Genomic DNA, 19,477 nt, shown 5'->3' with positions numbered 1-19,477 from the left:
AAAAAGCTGTCAAGGATGAGTGGAGAAAACTCTAGCAAAATAATATAAACAAGACTCTTAAATTGGGTCAAAAAATAAGTAGGCTTATAAACTGATGTCATGGATCTCATAATGAACCTTTATTTTAATGAAGGTTCTGTTGAAATTCTTGTTTTGCATCATTATTTTCTTCAAATATATTCTAGGCGCCTCTCGTAATGTGCATATAACCGGTATGGTGACCTATCAATATATATACAAAGTTTCATCCTCATGCCTTGCATATGCTAAGAGTTATTGCAGGATCCTGACTTAATGGAGACATGGACATACATACCGAAAGGGGGTTAAACCTACAGTCCCATCTGGATACACTGGTAAGGAACTGATGAGTAGGTTACTGGCAAGGTGACCAAATAGAGGTATACTACTACTGATTAAGACTAATGAATAAAGGGTAGGGTGACAATTTCCACACAAATTATTTCATGGAACATGCCCTTCACCAGTAATATGGCTCTAAACGAGTTATGTCCAGCAAACTTGGAGCTTAAACTGACTAACATCGGACAATCCAACCTTTAAAAAACTGAGCTTTTCTGCTTTATGGAGATTGAAGATGGTCTAAATGACTGTCTACTTTTTACACAAAGAACTTGTTATGAGATTTGAAAGAAAAATCCACAGATCCAACAATAACATTAAGGGGACATTGGCTTATAGGCCCCTGCTAGTGTCCACCCAGTTCAATACAATCACGCCATCAAGTCCAACACAATCACACCACACGGTCAAACACAATCACACCATCCAGTCCAACGCAATCACACCAGTCAGTCCAACACAATCACATCACCCGGTCCAACACAATCACACCACCCAGTCCAACGCAATCACACCACTTTATCCAACACAATCACACCACTAAGTCAAACACAATCACACCACTCAGTCAAACGCAATCACATCAACCAGTCAAAAGCAATGACACCACCCAGTCAAATGCAATTCCACCACCCCCAGATAAAAATCACACCACCCAGTCAAACCCAATCACACCACCCAGTCAGATAAAAAATCACACCACCTAGTCAAATGCAACCACACCACCCAGTCAAATGCAATCACACCATCAAGTCAAATGCAACTAGAAATGGCGCAGCAGAGGCCGACGCGTATCCCCACGCCGAATGTTTGACCTAGGTGTGCCCCAGGGTTGGTAATGGGGCCATGCATAGCTGAGATTGACCGTATTGTCATAAGAGAGGTTCAGTATCAATTTGGAGTGAATCGGTGTAGAAATGAAGAAATTATAGTAAAAGGCAATTTTGGGTGGGTGTGGTCTATGTGGGCGGGGCGCCCCAGGGTTGGTAATGGGGCCATGCATAGTTGAGATTGACCGTATTGTCATAAGAGAAGTTCAATATCAATTTGAAGTGAATCGGTGTAGAAATGAAGAAATTATAGTAAAGGCAATTTTGGGTGGGTGTGGTCTATGTGGGCGGGGCCCCAGGGTTGGTTATGGGGCCATGCATAGTTGAGATTGACCCTAATGTCATAAGAGAAGTTCAGTATCAATTTGAAGTGAATCCGTGTAGAAATGAAAAAATTATAGTAAATGGAATTTTTTGGTGGGTGTGGCCTATGTGGGCGGGCGCCCCAGGGTTGGGATTGGGGCCATGCATAGTTGAGATTGACCCTAATGTCATAACAAAAGTTCAGTATCAATTTGAAGTGAATCCGTGTAGAAATGAAAAAATTATAGTAAATGGAAATTTTTGGTGGGTGTGGCCTATGTGGGCGGGGCGCCCCAGGGTTGGGAATGGGGCCATGCATGGTTGAGATTGACCGTATTGTCATAAGAGAGGTCCAGTATCAATTTGAAGTGAATCGGTGTAGAAATAAAGAAGTAAATGTAAAATAACCTAAAAAAATGAGTGATAATTTCTGACGCGGCCCCACCCCAAACGCTATAACTTTTGACCCAGGGGTCAGATCAAAATTCCAAATAGTGCAGGGTCGCACATATGCTCATAGCTACCATGTGTGTAAGTTTCAAGGTTCTAGTGCTTTTAGTGTAGGAGGAGATAGTGGCCAGGACGGACGGACAGACAGACAGACAGACAGACGGACGGACAGCGGAGATAACCACAATATCCCCACCTTTTTTTTAAAAAGCGTGGGGATAATCACAAAACCCAGTCAAATGCAATCACATCACCTGATCAGTATGACGATGGCAGCCATATCAGTACAATGCTTACCAGAGTCTCAACAACGGGCCGCACAAGTTTGCCCATCAAGCCAGGTCGAATATTCAACACATGATGACACTGATGTAGGGCCCTGTCTATCACAAAACGCACTCTTGATCTACAAGAAAACATTCCCATACTATATTACCAAAAAAAGTCTATCACTGCATAATTGCAAGAAAACCTTTGTTTATAATTACCATTCAAAGTCTACCACTTTACAAGACATAGTATTTGCCTGTAACATAATATTTCATTGTTTATTAACAGACATAGTCTTTGCCTACAAGAAAAAAAATCATTATTAAATAGCAGACATTATTTTCCTGCGAGATTTTTTATTTTATTTCTGACATAGCTTTGTCAACAAGAATACTTTTCATTATTTTAATTGCCAGACGTTGTCATTCTCTAAAGGAGAACATTTATTTGTTTGTTAATTACCAGATATAGACTTTGTCTGCAAGAAAACATTTTTTAAATAAATAACTATCAGATGTAGTCTTTGCCTGCCATAAAATATTGTGTTGTAATAATTGAAATTGATGTTTAAAAGACTATTTTCTTTATCAGCAATCTGCACATTTAAACAATACATTTTTTTTATAAAACAGACATCCAAACAATAATATTTTACAATACAGACATCCAAACAATAATATTTTACAATACAGACATCCAAACAAAAATATTTTACAATACAGACATCCAAACAATAATAAAGAATTATACCTGATATTGTGAAGAAAATTATCAGGATGAATAGTTTTTGTTTTACAGTCTAATGAAACTGGCTGTTATTTGCACATAAAAAACACATAAATGCACGCAAAATATTGTTATTTGTAAATGACATCTTTTACTTGAATTCAATCAAGTGTCCTTGTGATAAACTTATATAAACACAAACTATTTTCAGTCAGGTGAATATTACTTAACAGCATTGAATATGATATATGCTTTGTGTCTGACCATGATATCAACAAATGGGAAGCAGTTAATTTCCAGGCCATATAATTTTTAGTTTTCAACAGTATTTCAGTGTTTCACAAAGATCACTTAACCTTGTCACGTTTGTACTGGGTTATCTGGTCTACAAGTTTTAACCCTTTACTAATTAGATACGTACTTTGATGGATGTGTAGTCCCATCAAAAGTTAAATTTTATTAAATACCTTTCATACTAAATTCAAGTTTTAAAGGCTTTCATTTACAACCTTAGATACTGATGAGCAGCAAACAGCATGAAACCTGAACAGACTGCGAGTTACTCACAGGATGTTCTGGTTTTATGCTGGATGCAAAAGCCATTTTTAATATGCTTCTTATGGGGTAAATGGTTAAGTGCACATATTTTCTCTCTTGGATGACAAATGCCCTACTACAGTAAGAGGTAGGGGGTAAAGAAATAATACCAATCACCATATAAGGAAGTTTCAGGTATATTTCCAACAGTCCTTTGCTTTGCAGTTAAGTGTCTATAAACTAAGCTTGCTGGCCAAGTTTGTTATAAAGCTGTCAAATATTAACCTGACCCTACTGACCTTTATGCATCAATATACTAAAATACTGTTAGAATTGCCATACAGTACTAGTTCTGTAACAGTAGTGATTTAAATAGATTGAATGGTATGGTAATACGGTTATGAACAAAACAGAAGCATAACAAAATCCAAATGAAAGCATATGCATGCTTATGGAATTGGCAAGTGCAATCTAAATATTGTCAAGCTATAATAAATTGGAAAAAAAAAACGCCTGGCCACCAAGAGGAAATGTTTCGATTCCCACTCTTTAGATCTACCATTCATCAATTACAGGTTCTACCCAGAAAATGGACTTACGCACATTTTAATATGCCTTAAGCTTTTGATGCAAGCGAGCTAAAATAAATAGGTTTAAACTAAACTAACATACTCGAGACCCTGTCTCCCTGGTAACAGCCTGTCAGCAATGCACACAGCGGCCATACGAGTGTGGTCGGCCAGGATACGGTAGCCTGTGTCTACACCCCCTGTGTCATCTGTGCCTGTCTTGTCACCATACTGAGGCAAACCCGTTTCCTGCGGGATTTGGAATATGTAAAAAAAGTGTGTTTTTACAAAAAAGGTCATCAAAACAGCAAATTTACATAAATTCAATTACAAGGTGGTAAGTCTATATGTGCCAGTTTTGTCATCATATTGGGGCAAACCTGTTTCCTGCAGGGTTTAAAGAATATGAATAAAGAGGGGTTTTTACAAAACGGTCATTAAAGTAGCAAATGTATACATATATTGTAAACTGGTTAGTCGAATAAACTTAGTTTAATTACCAAATGTAGAATTTTTCTATAAGAAAATATGTCATTGTTCAGTACAAGACATAGTTGTTACCTGCAAGAAAACATGTATTTTTTCAATTATTACACTGCAACATTTTCTTCCAGAAAACATTAAATTATTAATTACCAGTTTTTTCTATGGAAACAGACAAACAGACATACAAACCACCCAATACCCCCCCCCCCCCCCCCCTCCTCTGAAACTTCCTTTGCACAGTATATCATGATATAGTGCCTTACCTACCCATGGTCATAAAATTGCATTGCTTAATGCTTAATTGGTTAATTAACATTAAAGTATATTTCAAAAAATTATTTGTATGTACATTAATAGTGAATGTATCGGTATATGATACTCGAGTATGTATATTTATTTTATGCTCTTCGGTGGTTTATAGAGAAATATCAGTGAATTAAAACTGATAATTTCACTGTTTCAAACAGTGAAAATTAACAGTGAAAATTATCGATAATTTTCACTGTTTACTGTGAAATGACGTCATTTATTTGATGAAAGGACGTCATTATCCCAGCAAAATTCTTTAGTTAAAATCTTTGACAATGTATATAAAGTGTGAAAAAAAGCATAAAATAAAAAGAAAATTTGTTGGATTCTGTGGAATATCGATTTTAATTCACTCATGATCATAGAAAATATATATTTTCTATGATCACTTGTGAATTAAAATTTATAATCCACCGAATCCAACAAATATGCTCTATATATTAATTGAGCAAATCTGTTATGTGTCTTCATATTTACAACCACGCTGTCCTTTAGGTATATGGCGAAAATCAATAAAAAACAAAAAAACAAACATAGTGAGCCACACTCTGTGAAAAGTGGGTTTAATAAATGTTCATAAAGTGTCATCCCAGTCTGCACATACTAATCAGTAAACAAAAAACATCATTACAGCAGAAAGTGTGATCCCTGATTAGCCTGTGCAGACAACACTTTATGCACATTAATTAAACCCCCTTTTCATTAAGCACGGCCCATATCACCCATCGGTACAACAGACTTATTATTGGTACCCACCTTGTGCATGGCGTTGAATATTGGCCAGAACAGATCAGTGTTATAGTTGGACCTGGTTCCCTGTAACACTGCACAGAGCCTCTCCAGCCCCATACCTGTGTCCACATGGCAGCTGGGTAGTGGAACTAGCTGTGTGGAGCTCAACCTGCAATCAGGGATGCATGTATCAAGGACTATAAACCATGTTCTATGAAAACTGGGCTTTATTCACTTACATAAAGTGTTGTGTAAAGTGTTACCACAGATTAGCCTGTGAGATTCTGCACAGGCTAATCAAGGAGGATACTTTCTGCCTAAACTTGATTATGTTGAGAAGAGACTTACGTTTAAGGAAACAATCCATACCAGAGGAAAGTGTTGTCCCTGATTTAACAGTGTGGACATATGTGAAACTTGTGTAAGTGCATTCTTTTTTTAGGCTGATTCTGGCCATAGAGTGTGGTACACTTGCACCTTATCATGGCCAAAATTCCAATTTACTCACCAGTCACAGCAAATGAGTAAATAACCTGAATATTAAATTGGCAATTAGGACACGCATTCTGGAAATTATTCCAATTTATTTTATGCTTTTCGGTAGTTTATAGGAGATATCAGTGAATTAAAATAATTCACTGTTTCAAAAGTGAAAATTAACAGTACAAATTATTGATTATTTTCACAGTTTCCCTGTGAAATGACGTCGTTTTTTGACATCATGATGTCATTTTTGTTATACGCAATTTAAAATCACTTGAAAACATAAAAGAAAAAGAAAATTTGTTGGATTCGGTGGAATATCGATTTTAATTCACTCCTGAATTAAAATACCTCGGGAAATTTTACTAGTGTTCTCTGTGGGCAGATGGAGTTATGAGCAAACTGCAACTGATAGTCTTACATTGTTGATTGGTAGAATTTGTTGAATATATTGACGGTATGTTTAATACATGTATTATGTTTGTACCATGACTTGGACTCATTATATGTAGCCAGATATTACATTTTTTTCAGTAGCATATTTTGTTGTTATAGTTACATGACCACCTCTCTGAGGTTAAAGTAAGAATCTTTTTATAACATTTAGTGCCAAACATGCATTTGAGAAAATTTGAATGATAAATTAAAAATTCCAAAACATTTTGGCCGTGCTCTGTGAAAAGGGGGTTTAATGCATGTGTGTAAAGTGCCACACAGGCTAATCAGAGACAAAACTTTCCGCTTTTATGATATTTTACATTTCACGTAAGTCTCTTCTTAGCATAATAAATAAAGTTTTTCGAAAAGTGTTATCCCTGATAAGCCTGTGCGGACTGCAGTGGATACACTTTACGCACATGCTTTAAACCCCCTTTTCACAGAGCGAGGCTCATTTGTTTGTGTGTGCATGTGTGTTTGCTTTCCTTTTTGAAGGTTGGTCAAAAGAGCATGTGAAAAGCAATGAAATAAAGAAAAGACTACTTAACAATATTGTTGAAATTTAATCAAAAATTTAATACAAATTACCGGCAAATATAATAATTTTTACAGAAATGAGCATGTTTTCATAAACTTAGTTCTTCAATATATTGCTTAACAAAGACATTAAGGAGAAACAGAAATATATCACATGCAATAATTTTTGTACAGATAGCTTAAACCCTTTCCCCCATAAGAAGCAAAGTGAAAATGGCTTTTGCAACCAGCATAAAATCAGAACAGCCTGGGAGTAACTCGCAGTCTCTAGTTTTATGCTGTTTGCTAGTCATCAGTATCTAAGGATTGGATATGAAGCCTTCTAAACTTTAATCTAGTAAGAAAGTTCTTTATTAAAAATTAACTTTCTAAGGGACTACAAATGCGTCAAAATACATATCTAAGTGGTAAAGGATTAAACCACAAAAGGAGATACTTGAAGGCAGTTACCTGTTAAACTGCATGAACACAAGGTTCCAGATCTCAATCACGCGTGGGGAACCAGTGTTCACCAGGTGGGCACAATTACCCGCCCCTGTGTGGTCGTAGTGGATTTCCGTGCAGGGCCCACAAGGTCCCGTCTCGCCCATTTCCCAGAAATTGTCACGCATACCAAACGGTAGAATATGGTCAGCTGGTATCCTGGAGAACATTTAAACCGTTTTCTGGACAACTGGGCTTAAAGCATGTGTGTAAAGGAATGTCCAACATAAGCCTGTGCAGTCTGCAGAGGCTAATCAGAGACAACACTTTACCCTGCTACTGAATTGTAAGTTTAAAGAATAATCTCTTATTAGCGAAAATCAAGTTAAGGCGAAAAGTGTCGACTGCACAGGCTTCTATTTGGCTGCAACTTTTCCTTCATAAATTCGCATACAATAACCAAATTTAGAATATTTTGCATAAAAAAGTCAAATTTGGCTAACAAAAATGATAAGCCAGACGAGGCCCTGCTTGATTTCCCAAGTTGACGAAGTTGTGAGCTTTCAAACAAAATAGAATGCCCTTACAAATTGTATGGGCCATTCACAATCAGGAAGTTTATACTTCCATCTGTAGAACTACATGCCCATTGTCCACTCACCCTAATTGTCTCCATATTTCAGCTGTCTGAAGATCAGGTTCCAAGGCCAGGTCTGTATCACCCTTGAAGTAGCTAAAATACAGGCAGTCCTTCCTTAACTTGTATACGTCAAGGAGAAGATGTAGGGCCATGGCACAGGCCTCATCCTGTAAAGTTTTCATACTTAAATGATTGCTTGTATTAGAGCCTTGTTTTGAGATATGGGCTTATATGGGCTTAATGCATGTGTGTATTTTTTTTATTTTTTTTTTAACCTATTTATTTAAGCTCGATTGCGTAACAAGCCTAAGCTTATAAATTATGAAACGCTCTCGAGTCCGTGTCCTTGGTGTCTATGGGGGAGATCTAAAGAACACTCCCACAGTGGGGATCGAACCCATGACCTCCCGATCGCTAGGCGGACACCATATGTGTAGTTTCATCCCAGATTAGCCTGAGCAGTCAAATAATAAAAAAACACACACAAAAATTACACACATGTTACCTTAATGTGTACACTTCTTTTACAGATTAATCTGTTATATTATGATATAATAAGTTTTACTGGAGGTCAGTTCTTCTATATTATGTGTGCATTGACTCAAGCAGAAAAAAATAACACTCCACATTGTTTAAGTTAGTTAAATTATGATCAGTTACTCTGCCAATACATATCTAATGCCGATATGTTTATTGAATCCAATTAAAATCATACAACTCACTTTGAAGTAATCTCCAAAAGACCAGCTGCCTAGCATCTCAAAGAATGTGTGATGAGTCAGGTCATACCCGACATCATCCAGGTCATTATGTTTACCCCCGACCCTCACACACTTCTGACTGTTAGCCACCCTTTGATAGCCGGCAAGCTCTGAGGTGATGGGGGCAGTTCCTAGAAAGATTGGTTTGAACTGAAAAATACAAACAACATGGCCATGATGGCTCTAGAAAGCTCACTTGTAATTACAAAATACACCAATTGTTGATGACTGACCAGGTCACCTTTGTTTCACGTGGCCTTGATATCGTCAAAATAAATCTGAAAATGTTTCATCAAGATTATGTTATAAATGTAGCTTCTAGATTGGTAGTAAAGATTTAGTAAAACCTTGGTTTTTGAATGCACATGACCCTAGATACGTGTAAATTTGCATATATATCGAATAATCCAATAAAATTACATCAATTAAAAAATATTAATTCTGGTAATTTATAACGATAAATGTGTTAAATAATTTCATAAACACAAACATAGGTCTTTTTTGTACACATGTGTAAAGTGAACAGTGCATAATGGAACAGAGGTTTGATTGGGCACTCTCCAGATTTAATCATAACAACCAATGGACGAGGAAATTTAAATTAAGATTGAAAGCAATATGATTCAAAGCAATGTTTTATTGCATCACATGCAGCCATGCAAAACAATGCTTCATGGGGAATTTAGGAAAACCAGGCCAAATTGAAAGTGAATTTTTGTTACCAAATACCCTGGGTTTCCATGTAACTAAATTAATCATCTGGATTTCTTGTTTAATTTCTTTTTCCCAGTTACATTTTGTTTTGATTGCAATTTAGCAAAAAATATTTTAATACATGCCGTCTACATAACACTGAAATGAAACATGCCTAGTGAAATTTTTCAAAGATGTCATTTCAAAAGATCGATAGCACATAGTAACGGCGAGTGAAACACATCTAAACACATGCTATCTGTCCCACCATTATTTAAATCAAATTATAAATAATCACATTTAAACTGCCAAATGCCAAAATAATGTTTAAAAAGTCTCTAATCGATTATAATTGAGCAATTATGCAATCAGTAAAATGGGAGCCGCCATTTTTGAATCACAAGAAAACACTTGAGACCAAAAAACTGGAGCCAAGACCCACTTGTGTTGCATTGGATTCAATTAAGGAGTGCCTTGTATTGGATTTACAGTGATTGAGGCTCTTGTTATGTGATTACTATTTGCTTTTTAAATATCACCAAAATAAAAACTTGAATTGTTTTTCATCTTTTCTACCATCTGATCTTGGAGACAGCATTGAAGCCATACATGTCTAACATAAATGGCACTTTGCATCAGCTAATAACCCCCCCCCCCCCCACACACACACACACACAAACACACAGCTACCCCCCTCACCCCGGTTGCTAGCCCTCCCCCCTCCAAAAACATACATGCCAGAACTCCCAATCTCGGCGGGACAGTCCTGCATTTTGGGTGTTTGTCCCAGCTTACCAATATGAGACAATTTGTTATTTGAGCTCTGTGTGGCTTAAATTTACCATTGCTTACCCTATTATTTTCCCCAATTAACAAACCATTTCTACTACTCGAGAGCACCAATGTTGTTTTTGACACCTTATCAGCGATTTATTGGCAAAGTATTGATTTTATTAGGCATTCACACCAAGGAGTTTTTACGATAGGTTTTCTAATTGCTATCAATAGATGCATCGTAGTGAAATAAAAGCCCATTGCTTTTGTATTTAATGGCCTAAGCAAGTCCAAAGATATTAATATGTGGTATTCTGTGTAGTATACCACCTGAGGCTAAACAAACTGTAAAAGCACTGGTTTTGTATATCTGACAATCTAAATTCAGATTAATTGAGGATTGGTTTAATAAAAACAGTGCTGGATGCGCTTATCATGTTACACCATTTACACATGTTTAATTGGGACCTCTAGCTGTCTCCGTTGGATGTCAAATAGATATGTGCCCAACATTTCACTTATGGTCATCTGCATAGTACACAAATGATAATGTGTTTACTGCCTATAAATGGAGAACGTTTGTGTTCATTAAATTCTTTAACACATTTATTGTCAAAATTGGCAAGATATTACAAGTTTTTGTAAGTAATAAACTGATAACTGACTATAGTAAAGATAGCATGATTGATTGCTTTAGGTGTCCTGCTTATGGTCAAATGTCTCGACATTTTTAAAGTATTGTCCCAATTTGGACCTGAAAAATTCTGGAATGAATGTCCCAACACACCTGTCAATAATACCCACAAGGGGAGTTAGACAGTATAGATAGATAAATAAACATTACAAATTGTCAATTTGTTATACAAAATAAGTGAGTCGAAAAACTGAGGCTTTTGGGAGGGGGGGTAAAAGCTTGGGAAAGGGGATAGCAGTTGGGGGGGGGGGGGGATAGCAGGGTGTCTTATAAGGGCAAGGTCATTTGTAACTTTGTAAGGACAATACACCTTTGTTTACATTAATAAATGAATTGGTGCAACTTTGAGTCAATTTTGTGTGTGTGTGCTGCTATAATCATTGCTACCTGATTCATTCCAGCATTGGTGAAGTATGTTCCATCATTTGCATCTGGAATCACAGAAGATGACTTCACAAATTTGTGTCCATGGCTGTTGCAGAAGTAGTCAATGAACATACTGCGAACTGCTTTTGATTGACATTCATGTTTGTACCTCTTCACAATTTTCTGTAGAATTATTTTTTTAATCCTTGGCTCAAGCAATTTTTGACGCAGCAATGACATTTGTGTGATTGTAAAACATTAGTTTGTCCTAAAAAAATAATATCCGAAATTGATGTCAGGTTGTTAATTTGCGATTTTCAAATGATTTATACAATCGTTAGATTTGTTAAGTATCACTTATACGAAAGAATCAAGTTAGATTTGTTTTGTTTTTATAATATTAATTATTGAAATAATGTCTTTCAACAATAAAACGTCTCAAAAACTGTTTTGTCTTTTTTGCTTCTGCTTGTGCTAAAATTTATAATCAGAGTAGTCATTCCTGAAAATAGGTTACATTACAACACAATTCGCATCTGTACGGTCAATTATATTCTTTTCAATTATACATTAAGATATTTCATCGAACATTTTGTAGTTATTCTCATCATTTTTATTGATTCATTCTCTTTTAAATAAAGTTGAGCTTTACGGATAGCCAGTATTAATAGTATTATTATTAAATATCAGTGTAGCCTATGAAGCAGACTGCCGGTTTGCGAAAATTACAACTAATAATACTCACAGAACATATGACATAACATTACAGTTGCTACATACGCATGAACATTATCTTTAGATCTCTCGTGACTGTTGTATGGCAAAAGGTAGGATGCTTAATTTCTTTTGATAGCAAATACAAATTTTGTTCTAAACGTGTTATTTCGAGGTTTGCTTTTTTTGCAGTGACAATGACCTTTAGCATTTTTTGCAGTGTAAACACAGGGACATTAAAAAAAATTGTGTATCCCGGTGTGACCCAAATTCGACGATATAACGGTTACATAAAGCAATATTAAGCAAATAATGAAATAACTTATGTAGCACAAAATAATAATTTTGAACTCGGCTATAATACTTTTGAAATGATTCCAAGACAATAGTCATCCATTTAAATTTAAATCGATAAAAATGGAACATCGTCGAATTAAGGTGTCGTCGAATTTGGGTTACGGTAGGACATATATACTATACATATATATGCATATTACATATATACAATTTTTTAATGTCCCTGTGGTGTAAAATAAAATTCCAAATGCAAAGCTTGGCTACATAGTCATAACATAGGCCTTGACAGTCATTATTCACTGAGCATGGTGACATGCCAAGACTGTTATGTAAGGCTTACATAACTTTCTTTATTCAAATATCTCGCTCCTTTGTCATTTTATGTTTAAACAGTTACACTTTAGAAGACATCATACTTATTCATAGGAAGTGAGAGCTACTAAAAATCAGTTTGAAAAGAAATTTCCAAATTAACTTCTTTACTTTTTTTAGATTTTTTGTTGACATCTGCTTGAGGGCTCTTGGGTCATACATTATAATTCTTGTTCAAATGTGTGGGGTTGCACACCAGCTATTCATTATCACCTGCTTGTGGTGGAGGTTAAATAAAAAACACATGTGAATTATTTTTACTTCAAGTATGTTTTCTAGCTAGTTTTACTTTAAAATACCATTATGTAGAACTTTTTATGCCCCCCTTCGAAGAAGAGGGGGTATATTGCTTTGCACATGTCGGTCGGTAGGTCTGTCGGTCCGTCCACCAGGTGGTTTCCGAATGATAACTCAAGAACGCTTGGGCCTAGGATCATGAAACTTGGTAGGAATATTGATCATGATTCGCAGATGACCCCTATTGATTTTGAGGTCACTAGGTCAAAGGTCAAGGTCACAGTGACCCCAATAGGTAAAATGGTTTCCGGATGATAACTCAAGAACGCTTAGGCCTAGGATCATGAAACTTGATAGGTAGATTGATCATGACTCGCAGATGACCCCTATTGATTTTCAGGTCACTAGGTCAAAGGTCAAGGTCACAGTGACCCGAAATAGTAAAATGGTTTCCGGATGATAGCTCAAAAACGCTTATGCCTAGGATCATGAAACTTCATAGGTACATTGACCACGACTGACAGATGACCCCTATTAATTTTCAGGTCACTAGGTCAAAGGTCAAGGTCAAAAAACATATTCACACAATGGCTGTCACTACAACGGAGAGCCCATATGGGGGGCATGCATGTTTTACAAACAGCCTTTGTTCTGTCTTGAGCTTACATGTTTCTCCAATAACATATGAGACAAAGCTTTGAAACTTAAAACTTACCACAGTTGTTCACGATCATCTGAGGATCAGTCACATTATCTCACATATAAGAAATATAACCCTAGAAGTAAGGTAAAGGTCATACATTGAGGTTAAAAATCCCATATTTGTTGATTTGATGATTTATTCATATCACTATGCATCAAGGGATTCTGTAATATTTTCTACAATTGTTAACATTTGTCTTCTTGTGTGTCAACGGTAAGACTCAGATCTCTTGGGTCAAGGTCAAGATCATACACCCAGGTCAAATGCTACAACTTTGCAACTTCATATTTAGTGTAAAATAACACCTGATTTTATTATAATCATGGGCATTTAAGGTATTTCTTTTTCAATCCATCTCTTATCCCTGTCAGGTTCAGGTAGATTTTACTGTTTTGTCTGGCACAAACACAACTTCATACTACTCTAAGGAAAGATGGTCAATGATGCCATTTCAATTATCTCTCAGTTATATAAGAAACATGTATGTAAACAATAAGAATCAAATTGAAGATATCACAGCGATGTTTCTTCCTTCTTTATAAAGAACCGGAAAACGGCACTTATACCCAATTAGGAAAAACCTTCAAATTTCTCAATTGCCGTCAAAAAAATTGCCAATTGAAGGTTTAAAAAAATAAAAAATGCAACAATTAGTTAGTTTCCCTATGCAGCTCTATGGCTTGAACCTAAGTAAATATAATATGGACAACTTGACAACATTTAGCTTTAAGGTAATTGGGAGCAAAAAATCAAATACACCAATTTCCCAAAATGAAGACTTAACAACGTGCATTTTTCGATTTTCATGTTTTTTGCCCGCACAATTTTCCCAACTGGTCTGGTACCGGAAATTTTTCCTTTTGGGTAAAAAAATGGCTGTATTTACCAGTTCTATTAATAACTTATCTAGATAACCAGTATGTAACACTCGTATTTTAACACTCATCAGTGAGTACAATCTGATTATATAGTTAACATTGTTTATGCGTATCATATCACTTGTATTCATTTTATTATCTCAAGTTATCATTTATTGAGCATGTGTCCTCTAATGAGAACAATTGATTGCATAAATTTTACAGTGCACATGTCTCTGGTTATGAGCATTATTGGTTTTATAATCTCTTAAAGTCATCATGGCCATTCTATGGCCTTTTACAGGTCAGTGTTTACGTAAAGATTTGAGTTTCACATTCCCAGAGGGCAAGTTATTTTGAACGCCTGCTTCCCTCATGTTCGGAAAGGGTGTCCAAAATAATCGGGCTTTATCTTAATTTTAAACATTTGCCTTACAACAAAATACAGGTATTTAAGCAAATGACTACATGTATCAAACTTAATTACTTTTTTATTATGTTTTTTTAGCAATTTGCTGAATTTGGCAATGTATTATTTTTGTAATGATCAGTTTTAAGTCTTTAAATAAATACTGATGTAAACCAAAAGAAGAACATAAGTGCCAAGAAAGATGAAGTTGTAATGGCATTCTTCTAATTGAGTCACCCATGCTACCTGCAATTGAAATTGACTTGCCCCCAAGAATTAGAACCTGGGGGCCGTCTTATCAAACATCGTACGACATTCTTACCGTACGATGCAATTTTCGAAGCGCCATATATACGTAACCGTCGCATTTATAATTAATTTTGTTGAACATTTCCCTTCATTTCCAAAGAAGCTGTCAAATATCCATTATATTTGAAACATATAGATCATATTCACTTACATTTTTAAATTACAAAATGCAATCGTAAGTTTACAATGTCGTACGATCTTTGATAAGACGGACTCCTGATCTGTAAGAAGTAAAAGTTAAATATTGCAGATGACTGCTTCCTTTCAGACATTTAGTTCTTCACCATTTAGTTGTCTGTGAAGAATTCCTTGACCTCTTACAGTTTTATGGTGTGAGGGTGACAGAGACTTTCACAAAGACTTATTTTGTGTGAAGCCTTTTTAAAATTAATTATTTTTTTGAGGGGCTTTTATTAGGATTTATGTGAGAGGCATAGGAGTATTTGTCTTGGTAGAATGGTCAATCAACATGTAACACATTGCCTTTCCACCCTGAAAAGCCCTTCATGTATCTGTGTTTTTGTATCTATTTCGGGAATGGGGCCGGGTCCCTTTGGATTCGAAAAAATCACTGCATTTTTAGTGTTTTTCCCAGGAGGGCAAAGGGGCATGGCGCATTACTTTCAAAAAGGGCATTTTAGCGCGCAGTTTAGGCAAAAAAGGGCAAAAACGTTCCCTGAATACCTGAATTATGGGGAAACATGTAATCCTATCAGAAGCAGTTGTGGAAAAAAATAACATATAAACAAGCACATTTAATTGTAATTGATGTATTTAACTTATTATGATTTATATTAATATATTTACCTAGCAATATACATTTAAGTTCCATGCTGTTTCAATTAACTGTACAGCACGACAAACATAATAAAGCAATATATGCACATGAATATGATTATACACAGATCCACTAACATATAAATAAAACCATGTTTGTCTTATCCCATTTTCTAACATATAATCTTGCCAGATGTTTAAAATAACATTGCGAGTAAATTGATCGCTAACAATATGCAAACACTCGTTTCCGTGACATACATCCACCGAGTAGATTACAAATAAATAAATAATGTTGTTGCTATCTAAAACATTTTTATGCATCGTTGATTATCACAGACATTTCATTAATTCCTTCTTAATGTATAGTCTCCATCGTTAATTCAATCGTTTACGACGTTATTTGCCATTTTTGCTGAGTCGCAATTTAATTCTGTATAGTCCGCCATGTTGTTAAAATGTCAAATGATGTAAGCAACAGGTTCGCATAGCAACGTTTAATCGTATACGCGATTCACATTTTGTTAAATTAGTATACAGTGTACGTCTCAGTAATTATTTCAATAATTAGATCTAATTATCTTAAAGGGATCTTTTCACGCTTTGGTAAATTGACAAAATTGAAAAAAGTTGTTTCAGATTCGCAAATTTTCGTGTTAGTTATGATATTTGTGAGGAAACAGTAATACTGAACATTTACCATGCTTTAATATAGCCATTATATGCATCTTTTGATGATTATAAAACCTAAAAATAATAAAGCGTTGCAACGCGAAACGATTGAATAATTTGGATAGTTCTGTTTTTGTCGTTAAATTTTGTATAACTACGAAGATTGCTTATATAAGGTATAAAATACGTGAAGTATGTGTACTCGGCGGAATAGCTCAGTAGGCTAAAGCGTTTTTACTTCAGGACTCTGGCAGGACTCCAGGGGTTACTGGTTCGAAACCTGCTCCGAGCAATGTTCTTTTCCTTTTTTAAATTTTATTCTTGATTTTTTACTGGAGCTTTTACGATCCAATGTTTACATTTATCAATATAAAGCATTTAATGAATAAGTTAAAAAATGCCAAAATCTGTGAAAAGGCCCCTTTAAAGACGAAAGCGATAAATAATAAATTTGTTTGTGTTTTTAAATGTAATTATGCGTAAAAATATATGTTTTGATATAACTGAATAATGCATGCAACGCACAATTGCCACGAAAATAACATCGAGTTTTTCATCAAAAGTCTCCGAAGTAACGATTTTATCATGGAGGAGTACACATTGCCGACCGAAAAGTGCGCTTGGTATAACATAGCCTCTGGCATTATCGATTGATACTGACACGGGGTTATTCACGCACGACTAATTCACAGCTTGAGCAGTCTACCTATAAATTGAGCACTGTAATAAATTAAATCTGCTCCATTTATATAGTCGATTAGATGTTAACGTCTCTCGAGTAAATCAAGTACAGTTGGAGCGTCACAGACAATAAAGGACGCTGATTTTGCGGACCAAGTTAGGTCATAAGGCAATAAAGATGTTATCGATAAGGGCGCATGGCGAAATTTGCCTTTGAAAAGGGCAGAGTGGCTATCAGTGAGGGCGGCATGGCTTTTCGCCACGCTAAAATGACCTGGGAAAAACACTACATTTTGACTACAATTTGGATATTAACAAAAAACAAGTGCTTTAACATTGAGAAAAAAGTGTTTTAAATATCACAATGTATATTTAATAAGGTTCAACATAAATAGCTGGACGGGAGATGAACAAAATGTTGAGATGTAAACAAATAAAAAAATTATATATTTTTGTGGTTAAGTTCAATTGGGAATTTAAAGATCCCAAAAGGGCAAAAAATTATTTTTCCCATTGTGAATGGGGCAACATACCGGGCCAAAAATTTGAACGAAAACAAACACACTGTGAATATTTTTGTTGTCCTTTGAATCAGTATCATGTATGAAGGATTTGTCTGATATAAGTTCAATGTGAATGGATGCTGTTGTATAAGACAAAAATTACTATTGTATACACAATCTCTGCTTCAGGTCAACTTTCACATGCTACACTGTGGACAACCTCCCTGAAGTGTGATGTTGTCTGCCCTCAGTGTTAACTGGTAGATAACTGAAACTGATATTGACTGAAGTGTGATGTCGTGTGTCCTAAGTGTTAACTGGTAGTGTCCTAAGTGTTAAGTGGTAGATAACTGAAACTGATATTGAAAACTGTTGCAGCCCGACTTCAAGAGTGGATTAAAAACTAGGATATATATTCAAGACACTTTATATAAGCAGGGTGCAACAGTGATTGAAGATATTACCAATTTTTTTGAAACACTTTCTCTAATATTTCTACTACAAGACCATGGGAAAAGGTGGCCGAAGGTCGGCTAGTCAAGAGTTGACCTGGTCAGAAGTCCAGAAGCATGTTTCGAGAGATGACCGGTGGATTGTGGTGGACGGAGAGGTTTACGACGTGACACACTGGTCCAGGAAGCATCCGGGGGGGTCCAGACTGATAGGCCATTATGCTGGGCAAGATGCTACAGTAAGAGCTGTTTTAACCAATTTGAGCAGTGAGCTTAATAAATGACATTCTGTTATTTTACAAAGTGTTCTAGACACTAATTTTTTTGGTATTTGTTGTGCTTTATAGTAATTATAGATTATAATGTGATTTGATGAGATATTTAAACTTGAATAAGTGATCAACAATACATAAGATGTTCAATATCACATAAGATTTCTAATACATGTGTACCAGTGTTTTTGTTCATCATTTTGGGAAAGGGGCCGGGTCCCTTTAAATTGGGAAAATTCGCAGCGTTTTGACTAAAATTGGGAAATAAGTGTTGTTATTGTTTTGCTAACAAATGTTTCAAAATTGAAGATACAAGTGTGTCAACTAAAATTATATTTACTATGGTTGATCTTATATTGATGGGGGTTGAACAAAATATTGAGATCTAAAAAAAAAAAAATTTTTTTTTTTTTTTGAAACCTTCCATTGGGAATTTTTAGCTCCTATTTGGGAAAAATATATACTTTTTTCCATTGGGAATGGGTCTGGTTACCGGACCCGATTTTGAATGAAAAAACCCCACTGAATACCACATAAGATTTCCAATACCACATAAGATTTCTCTTAAGAGTGTAATTAAAACCAGCTCAGAAGAGGTATTCACTTAGGTCCTTAGGAAAAATTCATTCAAAAAAATTCCCAAGTGTCTGGGCTGGTTATTTGATTCACATTTATTTATCAATAAAATGTAAGCAAATATTGCTGAAGTGATTACCACTAATATTTTATCTTTTTGAAAGCAGACAGCATTGGATTTCACATATTATATATGAAAAGACTATTTATAATTGTATTAAGAAATCACAGCTGTGCTACATGTATATAAAGGTGTACAAAT

At 35.5% G+C, this 19,477-nt stretch overlaps 2 protein-coding genes across 3 annotated transcripts in view; one reads left to right on the top strand and one right to left on the bottom strand.

The window, feature by feature from the left end:
• The window catches only part of LOC127846984 (alanine--tRNA ligase, cytoplasmic-like), a 36,779-nt gene extending 24,900 nt beyond the window's left edge, over positions 1 to 11,879 (bottom strand). The window contains exons 1-7 of the mRNA XM_052378460.1: positions 11,406 to 11,879; positions 8,819 to 9,007; positions 8,118 to 8,263; positions 7,484 to 7,675; positions 5,600 to 5,744; positions 4,152 to 4,297; positions 2,244 to 2,352 (exon numbers count right to left, since the gene is read on the bottom strand). Of these exons, the coding sequence (XP_052234420.1) occupies positions 2,244 to 2,352; positions 4,152 to 4,297; positions 5,600 to 5,744; positions 7,484 to 7,675; positions 8,118 to 8,263; positions 8,819 to 9,007; positions 11,406 to 11,624 (1,146 nt within the window). The 5' untranslated portion in view covers positions 11,625 to 11,879. The remainder of the gene's footprint in view (positions 1 to 2,243; positions 2,353 to 4,151; positions 4,298 to 5,599; positions 5,745 to 7,483; positions 7,676 to 8,117; positions 8,264 to 8,818; positions 9,008 to 11,405) is intronic.
• A 181-nt stretch (positions 11,880 to 12,060) lies between these two features.
• Positions 12,061 to 19,477, top strand: part of LOC127846985 (acyl-CoA Delta-4 desaturase-like) — a 46,994-nt gene continuing 39,577 nt past the window's right edge. For both annotated transcript variants that reach the window (XR_008033768.1, XM_052378461.1), the window contains exons 1-2: positions 12,061 to 12,211; positions 18,105 to 18,606. Coding sequence is in view for 1 of the 2 variants with exons in the window: in XM_052378461.1 (XP_052234421.1) it covers positions 18,424 to 18,606 (183 nt within the window). In the remaining variant the exon portion in view is untranslated. The remainder of the gene's footprint in view (positions 12,212 to 18,104; positions 18,607 to 19,477) is intronic.

The sequence above is a fragment of the Dreissena polymorpha genome, chromosome 10, assembly GCF_020536995.1.
Source record: "Dreissena polymorpha isolate Duluth1 chromosome 10, UMN_Dpol_1.0, whole genome shotgun sequence".
NCBI classification, from domain to species: Eukaryota; Metazoa; Mollusca; class Bivalvia; order Myida; family Dreissenidae; genus Dreissena; species Dreissena polymorpha.
This window is presented reverse-complemented; position numbering and strand designations above follow the sequence as displayed.